Raw genomic sequence first — 21,917 nt, 5'->3', positions numbered from 1 at the left:
AAATTGTAGTCAGTTGAAAGTAGTCAAAGTTCCGATTTGTCATGTTCAAGTCGGTGTTCATATTCCCCATAACTAGTATACGGTTATAACAAGGCATAAGAGAAAGCAAGGCACTTTCGAAATCTGTGAAATGACCTATTTTTGGTGGGCGATAACAGATACCAACGAGTAATTTATCAGTACTAGATAAGGATAATTCAAGTAGCATAAACTCTGGTCTGGAACAATACTCTTGTTTAGATGTGATGAAACTTTTGTTTTGATACTATCTTTCACATAAATTGCTACACCCCCACAAGCTTTATTTAATCTATCATTCCGGAAAAGATTATATCCAGGCAAAGCAACAAAATTTGATGGAATACTAGGCTTCAAAAATGATTCGGAAATTCCGATTATATTGAAGTCCTGAAAACGGAAGATTGCTCTGAGTTCATCAATGTGGCAGCTGAGGGGTTGTACGTTAAGGTGAGCAGCCTTGAAAAGTTTTTTGAAAGAGTGGAGCTTATTTGCTAGAAACATACCTGCGTCATTATTACTATTGTTGAAATAATCATACCTACTTGAGGGCGAGCGAGCTGACGTGTTAGTGAGAGGCATCATGGAAGAAGCAGACCAATCATGAACCGACCTCAGAACGACTCATGACGGGGAAAATGGGGATGAAACTGATAAAACTTAACCTAAATGAAAAAGTCTCTTGATTCGAGTGCATTCAGTATGCCTTGGCAGTTCGGCTCCCTTCACTATTTATAGCACTAGTTCAAAAAATTCACTAAAGACAATAAGATGTAGATGTGTGGAGTTCCGGTGATGAATAATCCTAATGGTGAATAAGATGAAGATTGAGGAAGAACTTGTAGTGGGAGATCTAGTCCAAGTGGAGATAGAGCGAGTAGGTATCCGGTAGTGGAAGAATCGGGTCCAAATGGAGGTAGAGCGAGATTCAGATTCAGACTCAGATTCAGATTCCTTTATTCATGTCAGAGTCCAGCAGATAATCCAATGTGGTGGGCAGTTTGCAGTGGTAGATGCTGATGGGAGCGAGCAGGTGGGGGAGCGAGAGAGAGCCAGGGCGGCGGCAAGAGAGAGCGCGTGCGAGAAGTCACAGGAACCAGGTCTTTAGTAGGAAGATATTTCAGGGAGTAAAGTAAGTACTTTAGACAGTAGGTGGAGGAAAAAGATATTTTATCTTCAAGTAGGAAAGGAAATAAACTTTTCAGATTAGCAACTTTTGGTTTTGAGAGTGTTCATTGCTGAGCTTCTACAAACAAAATAGCACTAACAAAATGGGTTTTCAGGATCTAAAATGAAGTGGGTCCACCAATGTCAGAGTAACTTTTATAACCAAAAACAGTCCCAAATGTTGAGTAACCAATTTTCACATATTTTTGACTTAATTTCATCATGTATTTTTCGCGAACACTCCGATTTACAACAATCATTATTGTTCATTGCAAACTTGCATGCCCAAATACCACGTGTAGAGTAGAGAGCCTATGTAACCTAGAAACCACGCTCAAACGCTTGACACTGCCTTCTTAAAATCGTCGTCGCATCGTTCAGAAAAAACATAGAGGTATGACATTTTGTAGACATATAGAAAAGATGGCGGCGAATCCAAAAAGCACTTTGACGGAAAAAGGGCCTAAAGTTGTTAGTGACCTTTTTACATCAAACTCCTCAAATTTGGCAAGTTCTTTCTGTATGTTGTTCTTAAAATCTTGGGTCTTTTTCACAAAGAGTACAACATAGGATATAAACATAACATAACATAACCTAGCTACATTTGGACTGTTGTATAAATTAGAATTGAACCGTTTTGGGCGTAAGCCTGTGGTACTTTTCTGTAAGTTGTGTAATTCTCATTGATTCAATAAATAAATAATAAAATAAATAAAAAAAAAACATCACAGAAAAAATCACACGTAGGCAAATCAGGAGATCGAGCCGGTCATCACAAATCGGCTCTGATTGAGATAAGGCATTTTGGGAAGTGTTACTTTAAATCTGCCATTTCTTAAAATTATATCCATTTCGTATGGATGGGAATGAAGGTGTTCGTGAAGAATTCTCCTCAAAGAATGATCAAAAAGTCCAAGGGCAGACGCATATTTGCCTGCTGATCGTCTTGGAGATCACAAAAGAAGTAAATTCGTATGGCTTTTGTTGGTGGGGAGTCCCTTGCGGGAAGGTCCCACCGCCTGAATATATAATTTAAGCCGTCAATGGGCCTTACGACTGTCATACTTCAGCCGGGACTGACAGTTTAACGTGCCCATCCGATAACACGGGAGTGATCTGGTTAAAAAACTTTTGGAGATTACAAAATTGAAGCTCTCAATGTTCTCACGTGATCTATTGGGCCGTGGAACTTTGGATCTTCGTTTTTTTCAACTACCAGTTTTTTATTTTCCTTGCCCTATTACCATAGGTAAGGAAAGTCTTGCTTTCCGAAAAAAATTGAGGTACCCCAATTTCTAAATTTCTATACGTTTCAAGGTCCCCTGAGTCCAAAAAAGTGGGTACTGGTGTGTGTGTGTGTGTGTGTGTGTGTGTGTGTGTGTGTTTATGAGTCTGTGTACACGATAAATCATCTCCCAATCAACGGAATGACTTGAAATTTGGAACTTAAGGTCTTTACACTATAAGTATCCGACACAAACAATTTCAATCAAATGCAATTCAAGATGGCGGCTAAAATGGCGAAAATGTTGTCAAAAACAGGGTTTTTCGCGATTTTCTCGAAAACGGCTCCAACGATTTTGATCAAATTTTATACCTAAAATAGTCATACCAAATAATATCTGATGATGAATAAATGAAAATCAATAAAAACTAATAAAACTCTGAAAAATCAATAAAAACTATTAAAAATTAGAAAATCAAATAAAAACCAATAAAAATGAAAAACATATAAAAACTACAAAATTAAAATCTCTAATTGACTGACTGACTGACTTATTGTTGATGCTTAGGCATCTGGGACTAAAGAGACTAAAGATTCGAGGAAAGAATAAGACTAGATATCGTAATAAAAATTTTTAATCATAAATAGCCACAGTAACCCTTAGAAGTGGTGCCCTCGTAGCACCAGTAGACCGAAGTAGGAGGACTAACACTGGGCGGAAAATTTCGGTCTGCCCCTGGCACTGGAAGCAGTGGTGGTGACAGGCCGAGGACAGTGAGTGGTTCTATGATACTTGTATCATAGTGCCACGCTAACTCAGTGCTGATCATACTATAACTGCGGCCTGAGTTTTCAGAAGCAGCTCGCACGCGCGGGAGAGTTGCAAGTTCTGCAAGAGAGGCCTTTAGGCCTATATACTGCAGGGGTGGAAGGTGGATACAGGGGTCGGCTCCTGTATCCGGGAATTTTTGGGCTTCGGCCCCTCACACCTAAAATAGTCATTGATAAGCTCTATCAACTGCCACAAGTCCCATATCTGTAAAAACTTCAGGAGCTTCGCCCCATCTATGCAAAGTTTGATTTTAGATTCCCAATTATCAGGCTTCAGATACAATTTAAACAAAAAATTTCAAGTGGAAAGGATTGAGCATGAAAATCTCTACAATTAATGTTTAGTAACATTTTCATCTAAAAATGGAAATAAGCTCGAAATTCGAGAAAATGTGATTATTCAATTGCAAACTGTTGGCAACTGATGATTCTATTTAATCATTCACTATGAAGAGATAGCAGACTTCGTGTGTCTCCAGCGTTATTGTCCTGTCACCAGCTGTCTCAGATCTTAGAATAGTAAACTTGAGATGCGCGTGAACACTAGCGTCAAGTGATCAATTTTCATAATGGCAAGGAAAGTTGTGTGAGTGTGCCACACCAGATTTTTTTATGTAGTAATCCACAAAACAATAAATTTACAGACTGGAAGACTGGCCAACGGGGCTAAATTGAAGTGAGGTCCACTCACTGGATAAGTACGGGCGAATGCAAGTGAAGTAACTATTTATTATAAAAAATACAATTTATTACCTTCGTCTTTTTCGGGAAGATACTCGTAGCAATAGCAATCTGTCCCTTGTAGACACGAGTGAAGCATTCCTTCTCAAACTGAGTTGGCGTTCCAAAGTGCAAAGTGCGCGTCACGTCAGTTGTGCCATCTCTGACAAAACAGAACAAAATTATTAAATTATTGAAAGTGAAAAAATGAAGAAAAAAGTTACAGCAAACTTCAAAAACATTCATTCGTAGCATGAAATGAATACAACAAACTTCAAAACAATTTCCATCTTTTGAGAAATGAATAAGATGAACAAATTGAGAATTCAAAATTCCAATACTTGAATTAAAAATTAAAGAATATAATAACAAATAATGAACAAAAATGTTATCAATAGAATAAATAACTTAACTGAACGACGTCCCAAACCATATGCACATCCATACTGATACACCAACTATTTATTTGATAGGATCATGCTTACACAAGATTTAATTATAATATAACGCTTTCCGGAATTTAGCGCGAGAAAACCAGAAGACATCTAGGCGCCCAGACAAGCTGTTATAAGTTTTTGCATCCTATTTAAAGCTGCGTACACATATTCGCGCTTCCAACCCGCACCGAGCACGCTCCTCCCTCGTACCGCCCTCGTACCACCATCGAACCACAGTCGCTCCGCCCACGCACCCATCATGAACGTTACGGAAGATGTTAGATCTTCTCGCGTTCCCCGGTCGAACCACTCTTGCTCGCCGGTCGATCATCAATCGCTCTGCTGGAGTGACGTTCGGTTGCGGAGCAGAGCGAAAGTCTGTACGCACCTTAATAGTGCATAAAAATTGCATTCAATGAGGCATGCTATTTATAGTCTACACAGCGAGGCATGCTATTTATAGTCTACACAGCTGCTGATTTTTTACCAAGTTACATTGAGATATTGAATTGCATGCGTCATGGCATGCGATTTATAATCCACTCGACATCTGATTTATGATGAATAATTCTATAGTCTGGTTTTTACTCTAATATTGGATCCTTTTTCCTTTTATATTATCCTTGAAATGCAAAATTTCCAAAAACCTTGTATATACGTCGACGCGCAATTAAAAAAGGAACATACCTGTCAAATTTCATGAAAATCTATTACCTTGTTTCGCCGTAAATGCGCAACATATAAACATATAAACATTTAAACATTAAGAGAAATGCCAAACCGTCGACTTGAATCTTAGACCTCACTTCGCTCGGTCAATTACCTTAGTCTTTTTCGGGAAGATACTGGTGGCAATAGCAATCTGTCCCTTGTAGACACGAGTGAAGCATTCCTTCTCAAACTGAGTTGGCGTTCCAAAGTGCAAAGTGCGCGTCACGTCAGTTGTACCATCTCTGACAAAACAGAACAAAATTATTAAATTATTGAAAGTGAAAAAATGAAGAAAAAAGTTACAGCAAACTTCAAAAACATTCATTCGTAGCATGAAATGAATACAACAAACTTCAAAACAATTTCCATCTTTTGAAAAATGAATAAGATGAAGATATTCATACAAAACTTATTGTTCCAAATCAAATCAAATTTTCATTCATTCATTTATTCATAGACAATAGAAACAATGTAGGTAAAAACAACAGGCATTCGCCCAAAACTGCTTTAAACCTTAATTTGGAATACACAATCTAGAGGTTATGTAAAAGATAACTTAATTCACACACTATTTTGAATCCAAAAAATATATGTACTACAATAATTTTGAATTTATCAGATTAATTAATTTCAAAATACAAACAAAAATATTCCTTCACAATCACAAAAATATTAAAAATTTCACTTAAATCCACAAATTATACTTTTGTTAAAATTCTAAACGTCAAAATATGCTTTTTTCAATAAGCTACACACTTGAAAACATTGTAAGCGTCATAAATATTACAATATTGAAAACAACAAGAAAAAATTCCAAACTAGAAACCACATAAATCAAGCCAAAGTACAAAATACAAATAGACAAATATTCTAGGATTGAAATATTTCCAATTAGTCCAGACTGGAAACAGAACACTAATAGCTGAAGATGATACCTATAGTGAGGTCCACGTTACAATGGCAGTGGAGAAAGATAGGAGAACAGCGACGCCGATTCTCTGCCTTGCCACTGCCTTCTATAGATAATAGCTGATACCGGTATATCTGATGTAATATTAACACTGTTCATTCTAGTTGAAAAATATCAATTACATTTTATTCGTCAAGGAAATATATTATTCAATGAGTAAATAATACATATTCTTGATTGAGAATGAATATTTTGTTAATCAATTTTATAATTGTACATTGATAAATGTGGAATCTGGCAACGTTGCGGAGGTAGAAAAGGATAGCACTAACCGCTTTGTCGAATGATAGACGAGGATAGCAACACAAATGTTAATCAAATACTGTCATTATAACGTGCTGTGTTGCCAGATCGTCTTTCAACTATGTAGAATTAATAACTAATCAACAAAATATTTCATCTTAATTATAAAAATTCATTAATTCTTTCACAGTCTCATGTCTTATGGTATTCTCCTATGGGGAAATTCAGCGCACATTAACGATATTCTCCTGCTACAAAAAAATCACGGAATCACCTCATTTAGAGCACTGTAGGCCTTTATTCATAAATAATAAAATTCTGACAGTAATAAATCAGTACATATATTCTGTTTTGTTATACACTAAGGAGAATCTGCATCTGTTATCAATTAAGAAATACTGTTCACTCTGTTAATACCAGAAACAATAGACAGATCTATATTCAATACCAAAGATTGTCTAAATCTTTAAACAGTTTTGAAGCAGTTGGGCAAAAGGTGTATAATAAGTTACCGCTACACCACCAACAAACACCCCTAAAACTGTTCAAATTATAGGTGCACGATTGCCTGCAAAAAATCCTTTTTATAAATTAAGTGAATTTTACGAGAGCAGAATCAGCATACCTTAATTCTTATTGTTAGCACGTATGAACTAGCTGCTTAATTTTGTAATATTGTCTTTGTCATTTGTAATATTTGGAAATGTAATCTAAATAGCAATGTAATATTAACAATGTGTCTCTTAATGAGTGACTGTCTATTTCATGTTCTATTTGTGTGACTTTGTCTTGTGCTTTTTTGGCTGGCTGACAATAAAATTGAATTTATTTATTTATTTATGAAATTATTGTGAAATATAAATATAATATAAGTAGGGTATTGATTAACTTACTTGTACTGGCCGCCGGAATCACACAAATAGATTTCGTTGGTAGTGATTTGTCGGTCTGACTCCTTGGTGGGGTTGTAGTGTATGATAGCCGCATTCGGCCCCGCCGACGAGATCGTCTCAAAGCTGGCACCGACAAAATCTTCCTGTTCCCTGAAATCATATTAAAAGTCATTTTTTACAAAAAAAAAACACCACTTGTTCCCTACTGATCATCTTATTAAAAAATAGATGTATGTATCTTGAATCAATAAATTAGTTATTATGAATTATTAGTTCCAAAGCTAGCAATAAATTGTAATAATAGCTACCGTAATAGTGATTATTTAATATAATAATTTAGAATAAAGCGAGAAAGAGAAAGCGCTATCCGTTTTGTCGAATAATAGACAAGGATAGCAATACCATTGCTAATCAAACACTGCCATTATAACGTGGACCTCACTAAAGCGCTTATCATTACGCCATTCCCCAAAATAGTATTAATAAATTCAAAATCTTTAAATATTATTCCCTGATCATTTTTGAACAGGTGAAGAAGCAGTGTGTGATATTATAACCTCAAACTTTGGACAACATTAACTTTTTATCAAAATTTTTGGAGAAAAAGTACAGGCTCAGCCTATTTTTCCTCCAATGTCATAATTATATTATGATTGTAGTATTTTGCACAATAAAAAAATAAGAAATAAATAGTATTTTATGTTACGTGGACGGGAAGGACCCTTTTGCATAGCAAGAATCATGTTTCTAGTCGAGGCGTTAGCCGAGACTAGATTTTCATTCGAGCCCTGCAAGAGACATTCACGTCCAAGTTGTGTACACTATTTTTTGTTTTGAATGAAAAAGAAATTTTCAAGAAACCACAGATTTATTGATACTTAGAAAGACCTGTTTTGGTTATTACACCATTGTCAATCTCTGATAAACTATAAACTTAATCTCTGATAAACTATTAACTGAGTTTATAGAGACTGACAATGGTGTAATAACCGAAACTGGTCTTTCTAAGTATCAATAAATCTGTCGTTTTTTGACAATTTCTTAGTATTTTTCATTCAATATGAATAAATACCACAATATCAACTTCTCAACTATACAAAAAATATTTTTTGTCATAATAATCAAAAGACGAAGAATTGGGAAACAGTAATAGTATCTTAAGTCACAAGGACGGGAAGGTCCCTTTTGCAGGCGAGAATGATGTTTCTAGTCAAGGCGTTAGCCGAGACTAGAATTTCATTCGAGCGCTGCAAAAGACATTCACGTCCAAGTAACTTACACTATTTTTTGTCATAATAATCTGAAAAAGAATAATTGAGAAACAGAAAACATTACCTGCTTGTGCTGACATTACTACATGCATTCTATAAACATAACCTAGTTTACAAATACTGTATTGCGAATCAGGAATTTCTTGTTTGTAGTTGTAAAGCTTCATCCTGGAGCGCTAAAAGCGGTTTTTTGATACCAGTTTTGCTGTTTGTTCTACAATCAGCTATTTACCGACTTGATTTCATGCATTGAGAACAGCTGATATTGAATGACTATGACAAAAATCCTGTTGTTGATCCTCCATCAAACTATTAAAAAATAATTGTGTATCATTGAATCAATAAAAGAATACAATTTCTGGTGGTTGACTGGTACTTACTTTCTGAACTGGAGCAGTTTAGCAGCGCCACTCATCTCAGTGACGACATGCCCTCCGGCCAATTGGCCCTCCAGCCAGGCCAGATAGCAGACAAGGGCGACCGCATCTCTGAGATGGCAGTTGACAAAGCCCTGCGCCTCCGTCTCGTTCTTGACAGCCTTCAGAAGGGCTATCGGCGACACTTCCAGCACGCGCATCTTCTCGGGCACCATCAGCATTTGCGAGTAGGGAGAACAGTGCGAAACCCACACTTTGTTCGACGTGCTGTTTAGTCGCGACACCTGCCATTACCAAAAATATTATACATATATAAATGAATTTTATTTACACTTTACAATAGAAGTGATGTGGGCAAAATTGAGGAAATAAGAGTTTCCTCTTCCATTTAACCCACGATTACGAGCTATACATTGTACGAGTTACATTGAAATAATAATATACTTAACAATTCAAAATTAAACAAAATTAAATGATAATTAACAATTACAATGAAACAAATCAATTCACTACAAATTGAATAAATTAAGAACAACTAAAAGCAAGAAATTTTAATAGTGAATAAATCTCACTTACACAGAACACAGTGATCGAAAAGTCACCCACATCATAAGCAATTAGTAAAATCTATTATTACAAACTTCATTTATAAGTTTGTCCATGTTCACACAAATTACTTACTTTTTTACGAAGAATGCTTAAAATGGCTGCCTTTTCCATTAATGCATGCATGAACTCGTTTCATCATGTTTGATGACACTTTTTTCAGTATGATTACATTTATTTCTGTTGTTTTGTTCATCTTTGTCATACCCCTCGTTATCATCTTCAATTGTTGCTTCAAAATATTGACATAATGATCTTGTTCTTTTTCTCTTATTAATTTATACTTAGCATCATCATATTCCTCTTTTTCATCTTCTATTTTAGTTTAAAATATTGTAGCTTCTATCTCTCTTTAATTTAGTGAATTTTCTATATTAGATTAAACTTGTACTATATTATATTATACTATTAATATATTAGAATTGTAATTTTTGTTGTGTCAAGAGGGCTATTATGGGAAGTATTTCTTCCTGGTGCCCTCATATTGTAATGTAAATAAATAAATAAATCTTTAGTTTATCCAGTGGGCTGTTTTTATGAACTTTTCCTTCAAGGTAGCCCCACAGTAAGTGGGTTTATCTACCCTACTTTCACCCCACTTAAAGGTAAAACTCGTTGCTCTTGAGAAAACGAAATGCTTACAAAGCAGTAAACTCAGTAACACTACAGACTTAGGGCCGGTTTCCGAGCTCGGGATTTAGCTAAGTCCTAGACTGTAAACAGCTGGAGTCAGAAAATTGGTTTTCCAAAACGGGGCGTAGTCGCAGTCATTGTCATAGTCACGTTTGAATTAAATTTTGAAAAACTAGAAAATTGAACACAAAATAAAAAAATTAAGTGAAAATAGTGTAAAGTTTCAGCTATTTTGAATTATTTAGGAATGTCTAATTTCGTCAAGGAAAAACGTTTCCAATTATAGAAATGAGAAAATAAAAACTACGACTACTGTTATAAAAGCTGCGACGACTACGCCCCGTTTTGGAAAGGCAATTTTCTGACTCCAGCTGTTTAAAGTCTAGGACTTAGCTAAATCCCGAGCTCGGAAACCGGCCCTTAATGTGGCTAGTATCCAGCTCAATGATCTCTAGATTAGTAGTAGGTACTATAGTGAGGTCCACGTTATAATGGCAGTGGAGGAAGATAGGAGAAAAACATTGCCGATCTTCTGTCTTGTCAATGCCTTCTATAGACGGTAGCTGATACAGGTTTATTGATGTAATATCAACTGTTCAATCTCGTTTAATATAATCAATTATATTTTATTAAGCAAGAAATTATACTTTTCAATAATTTAAAATAGTCCAGTCAAAGAAAGGTTAAAGAGGGAAATTCCTGGAAGACAATTTTTAACCCCTCAGTTCTGTTTAGGGTAGTAAGGAGATGAACATATCGAAAGTCCCCACCCCTACACACTGTGCTACGGGAAACCATTTTTTGGTTTCTCGCATATAACTCGAAAACTATGTATCTTACGGACATAACTGTCATATACAAAATTGAAGCTTACATAATTTCCTACAATATTTATCCCACAACTTTTTTTATATATCTTCTCTAGTTTTCGAGATATCCGCTCTTGAAGGTGTGACATTTTTGAAAAAACCGGAGTGGCCGTAGTCGAGTGGATCAGATGCTGGCTTTATGATTCAGAGGCCCGGGTTCAAATCCCGGCCCGGGCAAGATATTTATCTCGGGCCACTCCCGTGTTTCGGATGGACACGTTAAGCCGTCGGTCCCGGCTGCCTAAAAAGCAGTCGTTAGGTCATGTCAGAGGCCCTGAAATTGATCAGTTGCGACCTGAAAACTCTGACACCAGACCTGAGCCAGCCAGGTCACTCGATATTATTATTATTTTATTTGAAAAAACCAGTTTGCCTCAATTTAAAAAAAAAATTTTTGCTCATATAACTTTTTAAAAATCGATGGAAAAAATCCATGCTGATTAAGAGCTTATAGAGCATTGAATTCTCTTCAATTTCATGTATAGTTTCACACTTTTACGAATTTCCCTACACCTTTTGCAGCAGCTTTAGTGTTGATTGTAGAATCTCCATTTCTGCAACAATAGACCAATTGACAAAGGAATTCGGAGGGAATGTTGCAAACACAATTTTTGACTTTGCAGCTTTGTTAAGACTAATTAGGAGAAGAACATATCAAAAGTCCCTATTCCTAACTCATGTGCTAAGGGGATGAGGGTGGTTTAAAAGTTGCATTTTTCAGCATTTTGCTCCCACGCTCATATCTTGTGAATTATGTGTTCAACCGACATAACTGACCATTCTAACCATTCAAAAATGAAGCTTGATGAATTCTCTACACTTTTTGTTTAGTAGAATTTTGTGATATTCCCAACAGTTCCCGAGATATTCGCTCTTGACCTTACAACCTAATATTAGATATTAGGTACAGAACTGCGGGGTTAAAAATTGTCTTCCAAACATTTCCCTCTATGTCTTTTTTTGAGCCTGGACTAATAATGAATTTTCATCATTAAGATGAAATATTTTGTTAATTATGAATTATACATTATTAAAAGACGATCTGGCAACAGAGCAAAGCGAGAAAGAGATAGCGCTATCAGCTTTGTTGAATGATAGACAAGATAGCAATACCATTGCTAATCAAACACTGCCATTATAACGTTGACCTCACTATAGAGACGGAGGCGTTACCCATGGATCCCACAGTCTACTTGTTACTTTTGTTGTCTTCAGCGCAGTTTGGGATTCCAGCTACTTTCTGAGACGGGGGAGAGATAGCGCTATCAGCTTTGTTAAATGATAGACAAGGATAGCAATACCATTGCTAATCAAACACTGCCTTTTTAACGAATTTCTGTTAACGTACCTGATCAGCAATGAACGCATTGATGCGATCGTAGGGCTGGATGGTGACCTTGAGGCCCTCGTCACTGAAGTGATCGCGGACGGCATCACTGAGCTTGGCCTCGTCAATGAACAGATGCACATCGGCCTGAGTGACGGCAGCGTAGGCGAAAAAAACCGGATTGAAATCGATGTCAGATCCGCGCACATTGAGCAGCCAGGCGATCTCATCCAAGGCTGTCACAATCAGCACATCAGCTTGCTTCTCCAGCATCGACGCACGCACTTGCTCCACCTTGCACTTGCTAGGCTTCCCTGAGACAAACACAGTTATTCCTAAATATTGTTGGGTTTGATCAACTGTGGAAATGACAAAATCATTCTCATACATACAGATTAGAATACAGTGCTAGACTGAAATGAATACGTATAGTGAGGTCCACGTTATAATGGCAGTGAAGAAAGATAGGAGAAAAACGTTGCCAAGCTCTCTATAACTGTTCATCCCATTAAATTTAATCTAATAAATAATAATTATCATTTCTTTGATAAAATAATCAATTTAATTGAATGAAAAAGACTAAGAAATTGTCAAAAACCCACTGATTTATTGATAATTAGAAAGACCGGTTTCGATTATTACACCATTGTCAATCTCTGATAAACTTTTGACAATTTCTTAGTCTTTTTCATTCAATATGAATAATTACCACAATATCAACTTCTCAACTACACAAAAAAAATCAATTTAATGTCAAATTGATCGAGAAAATATATTTTTTCATAATTTGATTCAATAATGTGCTTTTATGACTGAGATCAGATTTTTATTTTTATACAAAACTGAAATGGCGGCTAATTTAAAAAGCTGTGATACAACAATCTGAATTTCAAAACAACAGAAATTGAGTTATTTGGTAGGTATTCTATTCCAATTTCCTTTAAAAATAATAGAAAAATAGAAATCCTATTTAAAAATAAGTAATTTCAATGGATTAATTCTGAAATAACTTTTCAATATTATTTATACCGGTACGAGTAGATCTAACCTATACGGGTAGGCTAACTTAAGCATGGATGAAGTCTAGGATGGTTAGTTATCAACTTTTAAAATGTCATTTCAGGTATTCTAATTTGTGTTTCTCATAAGGTAATGTTTAAAAATTATGTCATTGTTTCAAAAATACATTTTAAACCAATTATACGACTTGTGTACTCAAGTATTTTGATAAAATGAAGAAAAAAATGGCCGCTGAGAATACGTTTTGTTCAGTTTTGTACAGTCACTGCCAAAAGTAAATATGAAATATTCTGGCAAATAGACAACATTACAAAGAGAGAGAGAGATAGTGCTATCTGTTTTGTTGTATGATAGAAAAGGACAGCAACAGTATTGTCAATCGTACACTGCCATTATAATGTGGACCTCACTATAGTACCTATAGTGAGGTCCACGTTATAATGGCAGTGTTTGATTAGCAATGGTATTGCTATTGTAAACAAGATGAGGAACAGTGGGAGAAGCCTCCACCAAATATGTAAGCAGGGGAAAGAAACTATATGTAATATGTTTTGGTGGTTATAAGATAAAACAAAAGGTGAACATTCTACTATATAATTTAATGAATCTTTAACATATATTACAATTAAAACAATCAAGATTACTTTATTAGAAGAAAAGAATATTAAAATGAAATTAATGGGGAAGCTACTTGCTTGCTGCTAAAGATTCAATCTTTGTGGGTATGAAAAATATAAAAAAGAAAACTCAAAAACGATATCATCCTTGAAGATGGCTTCCCCCTTTGGAATGCCAACTGGTTGAAACGCGACGTTAATTATTAGTTAAAAATCAAAATAACTGATCTAGTGAAATGGGTTCAGATCCCGTCTTATTCAATAATAAAATTCTCTTTAAACTGCCCGAACTGCGACAGGAAAACTGTATCATGAAACAAGAGCAAAATCTATCTTCTTCACCAGAACGGTCGGACTTTGCTCACAGTCCTAACGAACGAACTCTGCCCAAAAGTTAAATTTTGGGTATTAATATACACTCAGTCAATGCTAAACATGAAAGCCATTTCAAGTACATATTTCTATCTGTCGCACAAGCGGCACGTTTGTTATTAGAAACAGAGAGAAGCTAACGTTAATATTGACAACAAATAAAATAAACAATCTTTCTGTAGACAAAGATTGTTCAAAAACAAAATCCCATTCTTTGGAGATTGTTGGAGCCAGCTTTAGTTTTCATTTTTCGTTTTTGAATTGGACGCGCGCTCCTCGTTCAGTTCGTATTTCTTTCACTTGAGTGCGTCGCGCTCACTAGCCGGTAGGTTTTTTCTTTCAGTTCAGTCTCGCTTTGTAATAGCTTGCCTCGAGTCGGGAATTGGTAATTTTCGTCGATCATTCCCAGAAGAAAATCGTTCTTCAAATTATTATTTTTTCGTTAATGTTAAATCGTACACCATAAACCTACGTTTGGAAGAGTGTTTGCCAAACTCCCTTTAGTTGAAAGTTTTAAACTATTATTTTTCGATTGGAAAGTTCACCGATCTATAGTCTTTAAAGACATTGTAAATATCTCGTCAGAAATATATGTGCAACGTTATATGATGGAAGCCGAATTTACCAACAGTAGATGACAATTAAGCTTGCCTTTTCACCATCCTTGATTCATCTCCTACCTCGGGGACACCTGAATACCTTACCTGGGAGTTGTAAGCTCAATAATATAAATATTACATTAGGTACTCTGCAGATTTTCGGTGAGTTGTTCTTTTATATATTCATTGCATGTACTTGTTTCTGTAGAGATATCACTTGTTTCTTTTCTATTCAATACAGTCCACTTTACATCAAAATTATTGATTACCAATTTAAAATCAATATAAATTTCTTAAAGTTGAACCTTAGAGTTTACATTGGTCCACCAGGCCAGATTTTATTGGCTATTTTTATTCAAATATTTGGCAAGCACTTATCCAATTTTATTGTAAATCGTTTGTGCATGCTAGGGTTCAAACCTGTTTGTACATTATGAATTGAGCCGATCAAGTTGGTTCACTCTTATCTCTATTGTCCGATCGGAACCGTTACTTTGCAATGCTGATAACGTTATCGCTTAGCTTGCTTCGTCTATTGAGCTTTCTCTGTTCAATTTGTACTAACATTATCATTTTGCTTGCTTGAATCATCAATGAAAATCGTTCATTGTTGCATTCGTAATTTTATTCGAAAATTAGTAAATGAAAATCATTAAGACCTTTCCAATATCCAATCATGAGTGAAAAGAAGTTAAAGCTCAAACGAGCTAAACTTGAGCAATATTTCTATCGTATTCAACGTACTTTCGAATTGTCGAAAAAGGCTTTAAAAGAAGAAGCTAGTGCTAAACAATTTCTAATTCTCTATAGTTCCACTCTTAAAACTGTTCAGGATTATGAAGCTGTTGAAATGGAAATACAGGAGCTTGAAATGGAAAAAGACCCGGAATTTGTACCCAAATTTAGTAGTTCACATATGGAAATGTTCGAACATATGGAAGCAATTGCTAGTGAATTGAAAAAACGCAGTCAGGTTGTACCTAGTGTTTCTACCCCGGCTCAACCTGTATCTTCCAATAAGGATTCGTCTAATATTTTACCGAAAATTGAAATTCCTGTGTTCGACGGAGATCAATCAAAATGGGCGGTATTCTACGAAATGTTTAAATGCATGATTCATGACAACAAATCGATTCCAAATCAACAAAAGGTCCAATATCTGGTGTCCAAACTATCTGGAGAAGCGGCTAATATTTCACGTCATCTACCACCTATTGCTAATAATTATGAAATTATTTGGGATGCATTAATTAAGCGGTTCAATGACCCCCGCTCACTCTCAAATGTGTACTTGAAACAAATTTTCGAATTCAATTGTCTAAAATCTGAGTCTCGTGCAGGTTTAGTTTCTATAGTCGATCAGTTCTGTGGTTCAATTACTGCTTTAAAACGCCTACGAGGTGAAGATGTATCTGATGCAATATTTCTGTTCCAAGCGTTGAAAATTTTAGATCCTGTTTCTCGAAAGGCATTTGAAGCTTCAGTTCATACTAAGGATGATCCCACATATACTGATTTTGTTTCATTCATCGAAAGGCAGATTAAATCGTTACCGCATGACGAATCGTCTAAACAATGCAAGCCAGTAGTGAAACCAATACCAAAATCCAAAGTGTTGGTTGTTCAATCGAATTCGCAAGTGACCAAATCACCGGTAAAAATATCAGAATGTCTGAAATGTTCGATGACAAATCATAAATTGATCAATTGTCGTCTTTTTCGTCAGTTATCACCTTGGGACCGTTTTCGTTTTGTTAAGGAGAAGGGTTGCTGTTTGAAATGTTTCTCGCCAGCCCATCGTAGTAAAGATTGTACTTCTTCCAACTGCGAGGAATGTAGTCAGAAGCATAATTCGCTTTTACATTTCGGAAATGCTTCAAATTCGTCATCAAATTCGGATGCGAAAAAGGTAGAAAATAATACTATTACCTGTTGTTCTATCGATTCGAAGTCGGCACCGTATAGTGTTCTACTATCAACTGCTCAAGTCGAGGTACCTGATAAGAGAGGTAGATTGCACAAAATAAGAGTTTTAGTTGATTCAGCTAGTCAAAGTCATTTCATTACTCGTAAACTTTGTCGTAAATTGCAACTATCGATTTCTCCTTTCCAATTAATTGTGAATGGTTTTGGCGGAAATTCGCAATCAGTTTTTGGTCGTACTTTTGTCACGCTTCAATCTCGACTCGATTCTAGTGTTAAATTTTCCATTGAACCATTAGTTGTCGAAAAAATCATGGAACAGCTTCCCACTAGTAAAATTGATAATTCTAAATTATCAAATTTGTTTGGTCTTCGACTTGCTGATGAAAGTTATCACATTCCCAGCGAAATTGACGCTATTATAGGAGCTGAATTAGTGCCCCATATTTTCCGAAATGGTCGTGTGGAAATTGATTCGAATTATTTGATGGCCTTGGAAAGTGTTTTCGGTTATATTTTGATGGGTAGAGCCCCTATTTTAACTCAATCTTCAGAAAATTCAACGTGTTTGATGACTTGTCTAACATCACCGTTGGATAAGTTAGTTCGAAAATTTTGGGAAGTGGAAAGCGTTCCAGATGTAGGAAAACAACTCACTGCTGATGAGTTGGAATGCGAGAAGGATTTTGCATCGTCCGTTCGTCGTGAAAATTCGGGTAGATTCGTTGTCTCATTATCGTTTTCAAAATCCCCTGATTGTCTTGGTGATTCTTATGCTATGTCAGAACGTCGACTCATCAGTTTGGAGAAACGACTGGCACGTGATCCAAACATGCGTTTAGTGTATCACGATGTCCTCTTGGATTATCTCAAACAAGGACACATGGAATTGATAAAAAATCAGAGTGATAAAAGTGGTTATTTTATACCTCATCATGCTGTAATCAAAACTCAGAGTCAATCAACGCCTTTGCGTATTGTCTTTGACGCAGGCGCGAAAACTACTACTGGAGTATCATTGAATGATATACTTCATATCGGCCCCAAGTTGCAAACGGATATTTTCGTTCTGTTAGTCAATTTTCGGTTATTTTCTATCGCTGTAACTGCTGATATAAAGCAGATGTATAGACAGATTCTTGTCGATGAATCGTGTCGCAAATTTCAGCGTTTGTTATGGAGATTTTCGTCCAATGATCCCATACAAATTTTTGAATTAAAAACTGTCGTATTTGGTCTGAGTGAGTCACCGTTTCTAGCTCTCAGAACTGTCCATCAACTTGTTCAAGAAGAAGGTGAAAATTTCCCTGATGCTAAAGCTCGTATTCCGAGTGACATGTTTATGGATGATTTGGTGACAAGTGTGTCTTCTTTAGGTGAAGCAAATCGTCTTTGTAGTCAGGCTAAAGAATTGTTCGAGAGAGGCGGATTCGAACTTACTAAATGGAGTTCCAATTCACCTGAATTGATGAATGATTTCTCGGAAGATGAAAAATCGGCCTTGTCTAAAGATTTCGAGATGGGAAATTTGTTGGCTGTCCTAGGTTTGAAATGGCAACCTGGTAGTGATTCGTTTTGTTTTTCAGTGAATCCTAATCAGTCTGTTCCTACCAAACGTCACATTTTATCGGTAGTAGCACGCATTTTCGATCCTTTGGGACTCTTGTCACCCCTAACTTTGTTTCTTAAATGTTTAATTAAACAATTATGGAATGCTGGTCTTGATTGGGACGATTCAGTACCTCCCTCTATTGCGCTTCAATGGGAGACATGTCAGAAGGAGTTCCCTTTATTGTCCAATCTCTTCATACCACGTCATTTAGGAGTGATGAATGATTCGAAAATTACTGTCATTGGTTTCTGTGATGCATCGACTTTAGGTTATGGTGGTGTGATCTACATAAAATCTCAAATGGATATGCAACCTGCAACTATCACATTGTTGTGCGCTAAATCAAAAGTCGCGCCATCTAAGACTTTATCCATACCTAGGCTTGAATTATGCGCGGCGCTCTTGCTCGCTGAATTAATACAGGTTGTTGTCTCTGTTTTGAGCCTTCGTTGTCACGTGACTCGCGTTGTTGCATTATCGGATTCAACTGTTGTCTTACATTGGATCAGGGGCTGTCCATCTAGATGGCAATCTTTCGTCGCTAATCGAGTTACGAAAATTCAAGACTGTCCTATCAACGACTGGTTACACGTGGCAGGAAATTCAAACCCAGCTGATCCCATTTCGAGAGGTTTATCCCCTTCTGAAATAATTAATCATGATTTGTGGTGGTCTGGCCCCTCTTGGCTAATGTTAGAAGAGAGTGATTGGCCCGTCAAGGTCGATCTGGAACCTATAGAGTGTCTACCTGAGGTCAAGGTTCACTCAATTGTCACTGTAGTACAGTCGGAAAATTCATCTATTAATTCGATTCATCTTTTAATTGCTCGTTGTTCCAACTACCAACGTCTATTGCGTATCATGGTGTTAATATTGAAAGTACTTCGTCTATTGCCTAAACCTCATGAATTAGATTTCGATTTGGCGGAAAAACATTTGTGTAAAGTCGTACAAAAAATTCATTTTTCGAAAGAATTACTGGAATTGAAAGCTGGGAAAGAATGTACTTCTCATCTTCAACAACTGTCACCCTTTCTTGATCATGATATTATTCGTGTGGGTGGACGTTTACAAAATTCTGAGTTGAATTATGACAGCTGTCATCCGATTATATTACCGAAAAATGATCCATTGGTCACGCTTTTGATTGATTATTTTCATGAAAAGCACTGTCACGCTGGACCTCATTTATTGGCGTCTATTTTGAGACAAAAATATTGGATTTTATCAGCCCGTGTCCTTATAAGGAGTCATGTACGAAAATGTAACAAGTGTTTTCACTATCGTCCCACTCTTACACCGCCGAAAATGGGCAATCTGCCAGCCTGTAGAACTCTGTCGTCTAAACCATTCGTCCAATGTGGAGTTGATTATGGTGGACCCATTCGAATCACCATGGCCAGGCGTCGGAATCCTTTCATATTTAAATCGTACATTTGTCTTTTTGTCTGTATGGCAACTAAAGCCGTTCACATTGAATTAGTTTCGGACTTATCGACCCAAATGTTCTTATCAGCTTTTCGCCGTTTCCTTGCTCGACGAGGTCCTTGTAAGGTCATGTATTCCGATAATGGTACCAACTTCGTCGGCGCCTATGATGAGCTAATAAAATTGTCACGGATGCTGAACTCCAAGGAATATCAAAACCTGCTCCAGAATGAACTTGCTGATCATAGCATTGAGTGGAATTTCATCCCGCCAGGTTCACCTCACTTCGGCGGTCTTTGGGAGGCGAATATAAAATCAGTAAAGTCACACCTGTTTCGAGTTATTGGTAACCAGTTGTTGACTTACGAAGAATTGAACACTGTCTTAGTTCAAATTGAGGCTGTACTTAACTCACGCCCGTTATGTCAAATGAGCGCGGATCCGAGTGAACCCCTCGCCCTCACACCGGCTCATTTTCTCACTTTGACACCTCTTAAGTACCTTCCTATGTTAAATGTGGAAGATCGTCCAATGAATCGATTGGATCGGTTTGAATTAGTCAATCAAATGGTTCAGTCTTTCTGGAGTCGTTGGCGCAAAGAATACTTACATGAATTACAAACCCGTGTGAAATGGTGTAAGGATTCCACCCCTCTCACGGTTGGTACAATCGTCCTAGTGGATCAACCAAATGTCGCACCGTTGAAATGGCCTCTGGGGGTGATTGAGGAAGTATTTCCCGGTGCTGACGGTGTCGTTCGAGTGGCTATGGTGCGGTGCGCCAATGGTCGCTTCAAAAGGCCGGCTACAAAGTTGTATCCGTTGCCTACTCAATAATTTTCCTTTTGCATTTTTTGTTTTATTCTCGTTTTGTTTTATTTTTATTTCTTTCGTCGTTTATTCATTGTTTTTTCGTTTCTTTGTTCTCTAGCCTTGTCTGAAAATAGCTTTTCAGCCGGGGGGGGATGTTGGAGCCAGCTCTAGTTTTCATTTTTCGTTTTTGAATTGGACGCGCGCTCCTCGTTCAGTTCGTATTTCTTTCACTTGAGTGCGTCGCGCTCACTAGCCGGTAGGTTTTTCTTTCAGTTCAGTCTCGCTTTGAAATAGCTTGCCTCGAGTCGGGAATTGGTAATTTTCGTCGATCATTCCCAGAAGAAAATCGTTCTTCAAATTATTATTTTTTCGTTAATGTTAAATCGTACACCATAAACCTACGTTTGGAAGAGTGTTTGCCAAACTCCCTTTAGTTGAAAGTTTTAAACTATTATTTTTCGATTGGAAAGTTCACCGATCTATAGTCTTTAAAGACATTGTAAATATCTCGTCAGAAATATATGTGCAACGTTATATGATGGAAGCCGAATTTACCAACAGTAGATGACAATTAAGCTTGCCTTTTCACCATCCTTGATTCATCTCCTACCTCGGGGACACCTGAATACCTTACCTGGGAGTTGTAAGCTCAATAATATAAATATTACATTAGGTACTCTGCAGATTTTCGGTGAGTTGTTCTTTTATATATTCATTGCATGTACTTGTTTCTGTAGAGATATCACTTGTTTCTTTTCTATTCAATACAGTCCACTTTACCTCAAAATTATTGATTACCAATTTAAAATCAATATAAATTTCTTAAAGTTGAACCTTAGAGTTTACACATCTGATCAAGATTCAATGGGAGGGATTCATAACATTGCACATATCGGAAATTACAGGAAAAACAAAGGAAAATTTCCATTGGAACATTGCATTAGAGAAGAACAGGAGTAATTCTAATTTGTGCACTAAGAGGCATGCTTCGCTTCAGCTCTCAAACGGTATAGGTTTTAAGCAAGAGATTAATTTTTCTATAGAAGAAGGGGGCAGCTCAATTTCCTGTGTATGAAACATTCAGATGGTGAGGGATTTACCGAATCTTCAATGTTACATTAAGTTTGACATCCCCCCATCAACCAATGTACAATCTAGAATATTGTGGAAAGTAAGAGATGATGTCAGTTCTGAAATATTCTCTTAAGGAAGTATATGCTATCATTTTGCAATTT

At 36.5% G+C, this 21,917-nt stretch overlaps 1 protein-coding gene across 3 annotated transcripts in view; it reads right to left on the bottom strand.

The window, feature by feature from the left end:
- LOC111046217 (xaa-Pro aminopeptidase ApepP) overlaps window positions 1–21,917 on the bottom strand; it is a 50,514-nt gene that overhangs the window by 21,870 nt on the left and 6,727 nt on the right. For 2 of the 3 annotated variants that reach the window (XM_039425609.1, XM_039425612.1), the window contains exons 5-8: window positions 12,320–12,612; window positions 8,867–9,147; window positions 7,216–7,365; window positions 3,995–4,124 (exon numbers count right to left, since the gene is read on the bottom strand). In XM_039425609.1, coding sequence (XP_039281543.1) covers window positions 3,995–4,124; window positions 7,216–7,365; window positions 8,867–9,147; window positions 12,320–12,612 — 854 coding nt within the window. Of the gene's footprint in view, window positions 1–3,994; window positions 4,125–5,221; window positions 5,352–7,215; window positions 7,366–8,866; window positions 9,148–12,319; window positions 12,613–21,917 lie in introns of all 3 variants that reach the window. The other variant, XM_039425610.1, reaches the window with a different exon arrangement.

The sequence above is a fragment of the Nilaparvata lugens genome, chromosome 4 (genome assembly GCF_014356525.2).
Source record: "Nilaparvata lugens isolate BPH chromosome 4, ASM1435652v1, whole genome shotgun sequence".
Lineage (NCBI taxonomy): Eukaryota > Metazoa > Arthropoda > Insecta > Hemiptera > Delphacidae > Nilaparvata > Nilaparvata lugens.
Note: the sequence above shows the minus strand (reverse complement) of the source record. Positions and strands in the feature narration are given on the sequence as shown.